This window comes from Carcharodon carcharias, chromosome 26 (genome assembly GCF_017639515.1).
Source record: "Carcharodon carcharias isolate sCarCar2 chromosome 26, sCarCar2.pri, whole genome shotgun sequence".
NCBI classification, from domain to species: domain Eukaryota; kingdom Metazoa; phylum Chordata; class Chondrichthyes; order Lamniformes; family Lamnidae; genus Carcharodon; species Carcharodon carcharias.
This window is the reverse complement of record NC_054492.1, coordinates 44,150,352-44,160,166: the sequence shown is the minus strand read 5'-3', so window position 1 is coordinate 44,160,166 and position 9,815 is coordinate 44,150,352. Positions and strand designations below refer to the sequence as shown.

Below are 9,815 nucleotides of genomic sequence, written 5' to 3'. Positions count from 1 at the left end.
CAGAGCAGGATTCAAATATCACGCAGCTTCAAATATTTCTGATTGGCTGGCCTATTTCTACACCACAATTCTTACTACAGTAACTTTCAGGAGCAGGGCCTACCAGGATAACTAACCTCTGCTCGTTAATACAACTCTTCTTTTTGTTTGAGATCGAGCCTCCTTCTGAACAATTTCCTGGGCCTCTGGTGAGTACCATGTGCACTCTGGTAATCAAGAACTCACTGGTAACACACTGAGATGTAAGAATTCCTCCGTCTACTCTTTTTAAATGAACAAATTAAAGGGCTGACGTGAAATTCCTGGCTGTTTGAACAAAGTTATCACCCTATTTATTTTAAATGGGTTAAAAATCACAGAACATGGAAGCTGTACCCTGTTCCCTATTTAAAATAACCAAGTGGATCTGAGCTGTAAAAGTCAAAACATCTGCAATTATTTAAAATATTATATGTGCCATTTATTAATTTTTGGTACATTTCAAAAGATTTACACGCGTGTTCACCAAAAGAACTGTTGAAGTATACACAAAACAAGTACAGAAAACAAAACCAAAATCGTACAACTGATCCTACAGAAAAGAGGTGCTTTAACAAAGACTCCAGATAGAGTCAGATAGCCTTATTTTTTTTGCCTAGATCCCAGTAATGTTGTCATATAATATTGCACCTCTTACCAAGTGAATTAAAATCGTCAAAAGTTCACAGTGCATTTAAATCTACTGCATTGGATTACATTAATTGAATTTTATAATTTATCACCTTAAACAACAATTTTGATTAGATTTTCTCTCGCTGCAATATGTGAAGTTCTCAAACAAACAGTCATTGTCTTTAGACCTACTCCAGATTTGTCATCTGCTATTGAACATTATTTTACAATTCTGTGTATCAAAAACAAAAAAAAGGATGCTGACAAAATGGGCATGCTGAGCTTTAAACAAAGGAAAAGTTTGTTACCCATAAGTATTGTATCTATTCAGCCCAATTCAAATTGCACTATATATATATTATATATGGACTAGCTTAAATCTCAACACTTTTCATTATCTAGTCCATCACTGTCACACCATAGATTTTCACTTGTAATTATTTTTAAACATAGAACATAAACAATGCTTTGTAACAATCTTTCAGAGGTCTCGCCCCATTTTGACTGAGGAAAGAATTACAAACAAACAAAATTAATCATTCTGGTTTGGAGGTTTTGCTTAAACGTAATTTTTCTCACACAGAATGGGGAATCAAACGCATGGAAATTTGAAAGTTTTAATGTAAGTGTGCATATAAAATAATTTACAAATGGTAACATTATTAGAAAGTGGGGAAAGCTTATTACTGATTGGCATTTGGAAAAGGCAGCATCTATCTAAACATTTTGTTTTGCTATAAGTTCAACTGAATTATGATACCAAAATTATAATTACCTAATCTCCTTCTAGGATTCTTAAATAATTATATAGTCACTACAGACTCGGTTATATGTCACAATCCCAAAATATTTGCACATTTCCTAAAACAGACACAAGATTAGGAGTTGAGCCATCATACTGCAAACACCAAGAACTCCTAGAATGGAAGCTTCATTCAGAATTGGATGATGAGGTTCAAGAAACTTTAAGCCCAAATCTGCAAAACAAAATAATAAAGACAAACTCAGTTTTATTGGTTTATGCTGCTAATGATCTCAGGTGTGTCCGGTGAGGTATTTTGGATCATTCATGCATTTTGAAATATTTGACATTCATGGGGGAGATTTCCTTAGCATGCTCGCTCCAGCAAAATCACAAACTTGTTTATGCAGGAGGGGTTTATAATTTCACTAGTCCGGCACAGAGAGGAAATCTTCCACCTTGCGACGTATCGTGACTGTATTACACAATAATAGCTGTCAAAAGAGAGCAATGTATGCTTGAAAATGATTACAAGATGGTAGTCTAATCAAATGCTTGGATGTATTACAAATTATGGGTGGCTGAGCTTAAAGCCTGCTCTAAGGTTTTGAAAAATATATGTACGAACGGTTTTGTGGCAGTAGTTGGTCGTCAGTAAAAATAACAACTGTTAGTCTGCTGCAAGTCATCATATTTTGATTTTGACGAATTACTTTCCTGATTGAAAATAAATTGAATTAATTTGCAGTACATTTGAGCAAAATTTTATTAACAGCAACATATGACAAGCAAAAATATAATTAAACTTTGAGTCTGTGTGCCTGTATTTCTGTAACATTGAAAAAGCATACCATTGTAACTCTATAATGTTATGAATTGGTTCCTGCAAATCACATTGTGCACAGATCAATAGGATTGAGCTATGCTAACCAGGTGACACCACCAATCAAATTAGAGAAACTAAATTGAAATTCTTTTGGTGCCTTGAAAGTTTTGTTATCATTGCTCCCTTATTAATATTCCACCTCTGTCTTCTTATCCACTCTGTCCAGCTTCTGCTCCCCTTCAAGAGCCCACAACATTCCCGTGTCTCGAGCCTCTGCTCCATTTCTGGCTGTGGCCTGTGCTCCACACTCTCCCAGTCCAACCACCAATGCTGTCGCTCGCCTCCTCGAGATAGTCAACTGCTGATTTTTCCCTCATTTGGTGTTGGTGGGTATATAATAAAGTAAAATTCAACTTCTGTGACTGGGCTTCCAATTTGACACTTTCACCGATGTAAGCATATGCTTGTCCTTCTAATATGTGGAAAGGAATTATTAATATTCTAGCAATTAATAGTCAGAACCTTTTTTCAGATAATATTAGTGTTGATTTCAGCATCATTGTGAGTAAACCATCTACATGGCACAAGTCAGGAATGCAATGAAATACTCCCCACTTGCCTGGATGAGTGCAGCTCCCACAACACTCAAGAAGCTTTACCCCGTCCAGGACAAAGCAGCCGCTTGATTGGCACCCCATCCACAAACATTCACTCTCCCCACCACTCTCGCACAGAAGCAGCAGTGTGTACAATGTACAAGATACATTGCAGGAATTCACCAAGGCTCCTTCAGCAGCATTATAGAGTTACAATGGTATGCTTTTTCAATGTTACAGAAATACCTTCCAAACCCATGACCACTGCCATCTAGAAGGACAAGGGCAGCAGATAGATGGGAACACCACCACCTGCAAGTTCCCCTCCAAGTCAGTCATCATCCTGACTTGGAAGCATGTCACCATTCTTTCACTGTTGCTGGGTTAAAGTCCTGGAACTCCCTTTCTCGCAGCACAGTGGGTGTACCTACACCACATGGACTGCAGTGGTTCAAGAAAGCAACTCACCACTAACTTCTCAAGGGCAACTAGGGATGGGCAAAGAATGCTGGCCCAACCAGTGAAGCCCACATTCCACGAATAAATAAAAAAAAAATAAACAAACCTTTGTTTAAAAAGAAGTGGCCAGGCCTAGAGCCTGGATTATCCAAGGCCTTGTCAGTGATTTGAGAGTTACATTTTTAGTAGCTACAAATCAACAAAACTATATCCTCCCCAACTGACATGAATGAGTGCCAACCTACCTTTCCAACTCAATTATACAAGGGAAGTGTTGTTACAGAAAGAGAGCAGCTAAGGTTGAAGTATATCTCCTCAAAAAGACTGAACACTACCAAGATTCCGTTGGGCATAATTGGTCTTGTTTATGCAGTAGTGGAGATTTGGCAATGTTGGAACAAAGGTGTGTGGAAAATTACATCTGTTCAAAAGTCTAGAACACAACCTTGAAGTGACTGCATGTGTGCAGTGTACTACCGAGATTATCTGAAAATTTATCAATCTGATAAAGAAATGAGGGGGCTGGATAGAGTAGATAGGGAGAAACTGTTCCCGCTCGTAAAAGGATCAAGAACCAGAGGGCACAGATTTAAAGTGATTTGCAAAAGAAGCAAATGTGATGTGAGAAAAAACTTTTTCACACAGCGAGTGCTTTGAGCCTGGAATGCACTGCCTGGAAGTGTGGTGGAGGCAGGTTCAATCGAGTCATTCAAGAGGGCATTGGTTGATTATTTGAATAGAAACAATGTGCAAGGGTAGGGGGAAAAGGCAGGAGAATGGCACTAAGCCACAATGCTCATGTGGAGAGCTAGTACAGACATGATGGGCAGAATGGCCTCCTTCTGCACCATAATAATTGTGAGATTCTGAATCTGTGATTCTGTGATCATGGACCTTCTGTCAATGTTGGGAAGAGATCTATGCAAGTCAGCAATGTGCAGATCATAATTACAGCCTGTATGTGTGGGTAATTGAGCTCTCAAACACCCTACTACCAGAAACAAATGGTTTACTCATTGGTAAGTAGTGGCATCAGCAGCCACTTCTATTTGCTGCCATTTGTTTGTTGACCGTTTTTCTGGTACCAATCTACCAACTATCTCTCAGTACTTTGAACAGTTCCTCATTATATATTGTGTAGTCCTTGAAGGGGGTGTTTTAATATAAATGAGGCATTTGAGGGAGGGGAAAGAGACTTCGTGCTGGATCTCCCACTCGTGTACAAAGTAGCAAAATGTTCATGTTCAATATCATCAATCCCAAGGTTCAGTGAGAAAATGCACACATTATTAAATATGTATGAATCAGAGTAGGCCATTGAGCTCCTCGAGTCTGTTATGCCATTCAATAATAAATAATGTACATAATAATTCACACTATGCAATAAATAATAAATGAAAACTAACCCTCAGAGTATGATCCCATGATCCTGAGCAGAAAGCAGTGCCATCAGGGGAAACTCGCAAAGTGCTGACTCGGTTCTCATGTCCAAACAGGATTGACACTCGTGTCCCCTTCAATACATCCCACACATTGATGGTGTAATCATTGTAACCAGCAAACAAGAGGCGACCTGGAGAATAGTCCAAGCATATGGTTTGATCAATCATTTCTACCTCCTTAGCAATGTCTCAACCCTCAGTCCCTCAAGATTCTGGGCTGAAGATCTCATGGCTGCAACTCCATAATGTTAGAAAGGAGGCAGAACGACAACAAATGTCTTCCATAAGATGGGGCTTTCTACTATTTCTATCTATCTATTGATGGGCTGGTGAAACATTGGGAATAGCAGGTTCAAAGGTAGATTATCCTCTCACTGAGCTGGAAAATCACTGTTCCCCAGACAGTGCGAAGAGGAACAAAGGGCTGGAATTCTGTTACATCAGGTGTGTACATCTTACTAAACTTCCCTGGACCTTCCCAGGAACATCTTTGGGCCTGTGAACCCTGTAGGTGCAAGCCCAGCTTTAACAATGTAAATGGTGTAGGAGGAACTTTGCTGGTCTCCTGCCCTCTAGGTTTTCTCCTCCTGTGCCCCTGTGGAGGGAGGCCTGTAAAAACCTGGCGGAAGGGCTCATGCTGCCACCCCACTGATGGGTCAGTTCAAAAACGAATGGTGCTTGTGTTTATTTGTAATGTTTTAGTCCTCCTTCCCCAACAATGATCTAAGAAGTTGGGGCTTTATTATTAGCACCGCACTCAGGTTTCCCCACTCCCCCGCCCACCCGCCAGTTGTAATATGCCTTTAAGGGACAGCGGCATGGCATCACTAGAAAAGAAGTGTGTCATGTGATCCAGCCTCAGTTTCACTTCAGCCTGGAGCAGTACACAGCACACGCAGCTCTGATGCCTTCAAGTTTTCTATCCATGTACATATGTTCACATGTGCCTAGAATTAATAAATGAACCCACAACGTGTTTACACAATCCCTTGAGTGATTGATGCATTTATATCATTTTTAACACACGAGCCCCCACCAACCTGCCCACTGCAGCACAACATATTGCTACAAGACAGAAGGGAGTGCCTCAGAGGGCATAGAGACCATGCAAATAGCTTGGGGCAGGAGTATCACATGCCTCCAGCCTTTAACAGGCACAGTGCCTCCTGGGGCGCAATTAAAAGATGCTCAGCCACCCATTAAAAAAAATGGTCATTATGAGTTCAGGGCTGTCAACACAACAGTCCTGTGTTGCAACTACTGAGCTGGCAGTTTCTCTTTATGATCATTAGCAAGCTGCCAATATAACATTGGCTTTTCATGCAATTATTTAACTCGTTTTAGTATTTAGAGGCACAAGAGCATAGTTACTGGGCGAGTAATCCATTCACCTGGAGGCACATGTTCAAATCCCACCGCAGTAGCTGGAGAATTCAAATTCAACTAATTAAAGAAATCTGAAATAAAAAAATTAATGGCAGTAATGACGACCCATGAAACTACATGATTGTCATAAAAACCCATCTGGTTCACTAATGTTCCTTAGGGAAGGAAATCTGCTGTCCTTACCCTGTCAGTTTTCCGTTTTTGAAACTAAGTGCAGTGGTGGGCGGGTTCCGTGGCGCGTATCCTACTGCACGGAATGGCGGGAAATTGTGCCTGATCACGTGCTTGCAAGCTCTTTAATTATGCACAGGCGAGTACCTCTCTGAATCACCTGAGTCGTCCGCCCTGCCTTAACTTTGCAGGGTTGAAGGTCCGGACGCCATATTTAAATGCTAGACGAGGCGCGCACACACACACACACACACACACACACACACACACACACACACACACACATCTCAATCTCTCCAGCCCACCTGTCCCCACAGACATGGCTGCCACCCAAAAGAAGAATGCTGGAAGCCAGAAGAAGACGACAGCACCTGCTTCAGCCACGACCCCCTCCAGGCCTTGACAAGAGAAGTGCGGGCACATAGGGATGTCCCCTATCCTAGGGGCAGCTGCAGAAACCATACCAGCATCAGCTCTCTAGCCTAGGAGGCCATCGCAGAGGATGTCAGCACTGCTGGCCACATACCTGAAATGCTCTCCAGTGTGGGAACAGGATGAATGATCTTATCTGCTCCGCCAGGAGAATTCACCCTTCAACTCCCTCCAGTATCAATCATGGAAACCTCCCTCATCATGGCATCATGTAATCAAAGGGCCACTCTCTTCAGGGATCTCACACAACCCATCTATCAGGCTGCACACACTCCACCCTCAGCCCCTTCTGGAGAGGGCTCATCACACACAGGGGGCATGAGTCTTTCCCAATCTATGCTCCACCCCTTCTTGTCATGCGTCTTTCTTTTGTCTTCACCCAGGGCAAGCTTGCCCACAACAGGCATGGAAGACCGCTGACTGGGGGAGGGACAGCCGACATAATTGCCCTCACAGAATTTGAGGAGGGCATCGCTGGGTAGGACAGGGCTCGCTCCTGTGAGGAAGGGGAGATCGGATCGTCTCAACAACCTAGCATGGGTCACACTTCCACCAGTTCATTACATCCTGACAATTACAGTGAGCGGCATGCAACCCTGCAGCCGCATGCTCAACAACTAAAACTATCTTCTCTGTCTCATAGGCACCAGCAGATCGAGGTCCACAAAGCTGCCCATCACAAGTCCCAGTCCCCAGACCATGTCCAAAGAGGAAGCTGAGAAAGAACCATCACAGCCCTCACCCTCCACCAGCACAGAGACACATAACTCGGTGGGGCAGAGTTCTAGATTAGGCTTGGGCTCACCTACTGGAGAACACCTCACAGGTATGTCCCTGCAACAGTTGGAGGCGGAGACAGGCCAGGTCTCCGGCACTTGTAGGGGTGCTGGTGACCAGCTGTCTGCTCAACCCGAGTCAGATGATGAGCCTCTGTGAGTGGCCGCCGAGACAATGCGGGAGATGCAACAACAGGCGGTGGAACATCAGGCAGAGATTCGGCAGTCGGTCAGCAGTCTAGAGTGAAGGACGTAGGAGCCTGTCCACGTTCTGTCTGATGTCATGGCTCCGACAGGCGAGTGCCTCGAGATTACCACGGGAAGGTTGGCGACCACCGTGGACACTTCAGCCCAGCAGGTTTTGTGCTCGGCCCTGGACTCCATGGCCACACACCCTGGTGGGCACCATCAATGTGTAGGCAAGAGAGGGATGAGCATCTTGTCCTCCCTCTCCTAGTACACCTTCTCCTCAAGGAGTCAGAGCAGGGCCCTCGGGCACCCACAGGGAGGATGAGCATCAGCTGGACACCCTGGCAGCCTCCTCTCAGGACACTCCCAGGGTCAGAGTCCCCTTTGCCTTCGACCCCATCCACTCTAGTTGCTCAGGCCAAAGAAGGTGCATCTGCCCCTGAGCAGGAGACCCTTATCAGACTGGAGCCATCCAGGCCTTGGGCCACCAGAGGGCATCCACCATGGTCATCACAAACATCAGGAACTGGCAGTCAGCAGGCTGCCTCCACCTCTGCTGCAGATGTTGGGACTACACCCAGCTGGAGCAGGAGGGTTAGGAAAATTAAGAATTAATGAAATCACTTTTGGGTTACTGGTGTGCTACCACTGTAAAAGTATTGCACTTTTGCAAATACATTTGACGTTTATGTGAACGACTTGGTCAACCAAAGGCATTGTGACTATGTACATTTGATTCTCTTATTTTGAGATGTACCCATCTTTCCAGTCAGTGATAGTCTCGCTGTGTGAGATTCACATCATGTGATGTCAACCTCACTGAAGATAGTTTCCACACCCTTGTGTGACGTCAGGGAGATGTGTTAAAATCTTTGTTGGAAGTGTGAGATTAAAGTGCTTGTAACCCTTCTTCCTGACAAAACCCCATTGTGTGAGGGCAGCTCAGCAGCCTTGAGGGATTAGCGACAGTTGTGTCTCCTCAGTGACAGTGCCAAAGGACAAGACACGGATGGGAGGAGGAGATGCCCAACCCATGTCCTCATTTCGCTTGCCACTGTAGGTTCTCATTTATGTGCCGACAAGTACTTCAAATGAGTTTTTGCAGTGTTCTCATTGTTGAGTGGTCTCTCATTTCCCAAGGCAAGCGCATATAGAGGGCACTGCTGACCTTCTTAGAGATCATGGCCTGGTGAATCATAAGACAAGAAGGTGCAAGTGTGAATGCTGAACTAGCTCTTGATGTGACAGGTTGGACATAGTTTTCAATGAAATAGTTTGGCATTCAGGGCCAGGAGAAAGGTGGCCATCTCCTCTTGCCTTCACTTTACTCCTCCTGGAATCTGGTAGCAACTAAAGTGTCACGGGCACGTCTCCCACGTCTTGCTTCCTCTATGGCATTGTTGTGTTCAAACTGACCCTCATCACCCTCGAGGTTCCTGGCCTCCTGATCTTTATCCTTCAAGTAGCTCTCATCCTCCTCTATTTCACCCTCTGGCAAGGGATCGCCTCTTTGCAGTACCAGGTTGCAAAGAGCGCAACACACAACGATGATATGTGAAACCCTATCGGGAGCGTAGTGTAGCGTGCAACTTAAGTGGTCCAAGCATCTGCAGCACATCTTCAGAATGCCAATAGTCTGCCTGGTTAGGAACTGAGTGGAGCTGTGAGCTGGGTTGTACCTCTCCTCCGAACGACTCAGAGGGTAACACACTGATGTCATCAGCCAACATTTCAGCGGGTACCCCTTATCGCCAAGCAGCCATCCCTGCAGACATATTGGCCCCTCAAAAATCTGAGGCACCTGTAAGTGACTCAGGATGTATGAGTCATGGCAACTCCCAGGGTACCTGGCACAAATGTGCATTATGTGCTTCCGATGGTTGCACCCCAGTTGAACTTTAATGGAATGATAGTGGCTGCTGCCATGGAGCCCTTAAAGCCACATTGGTACAGTTGAATGCACCCTGCACTCTTGGGCAGCCTGAGATTGCTGCAAAGCCATTGAATCACGCAGCCTGGCTATCTTCGTCGAGAGCAAACCTCACATAGCGATATACCTTACTGTGGAGGGCATCTGTGACCTCCTTTAGGCATCTATGTGTTGCAGACTGAAAGATTCTGCACAGGTCCCCTGTAGATCCCTGG

At 44.4% G+C, this 9,815-nt stretch overlaps 1 protein-coding gene across 1 annotated transcript in view; it reads right to left on the bottom strand.

Moving 5' to 3' along the window:
- Positions 1-438: 438 nt before the first annotated feature.
- LOC121269773 (guanine nucleotide-binding protein subunit beta-5) overlaps positions 439-9,815 on the bottom strand; it is a 222,156-nt gene continuing 212,779 nt past the window's right edge. The window contains exons 10-11 of the mRNA XM_041174680.1: positions 4,681-4,847; positions 439-1,628 (exon numbers count right to left, since the gene is read on the bottom strand). Of these exons, the coding sequence (XP_041030614.1) occupies positions 1,617-1,628; positions 4,681-4,847 (179 nt within the window). The 3' untranslated portion in view covers positions 439-1,616. The remainder of the gene's footprint in view (positions 1,629-4,680; positions 4,848-9,815) is intronic.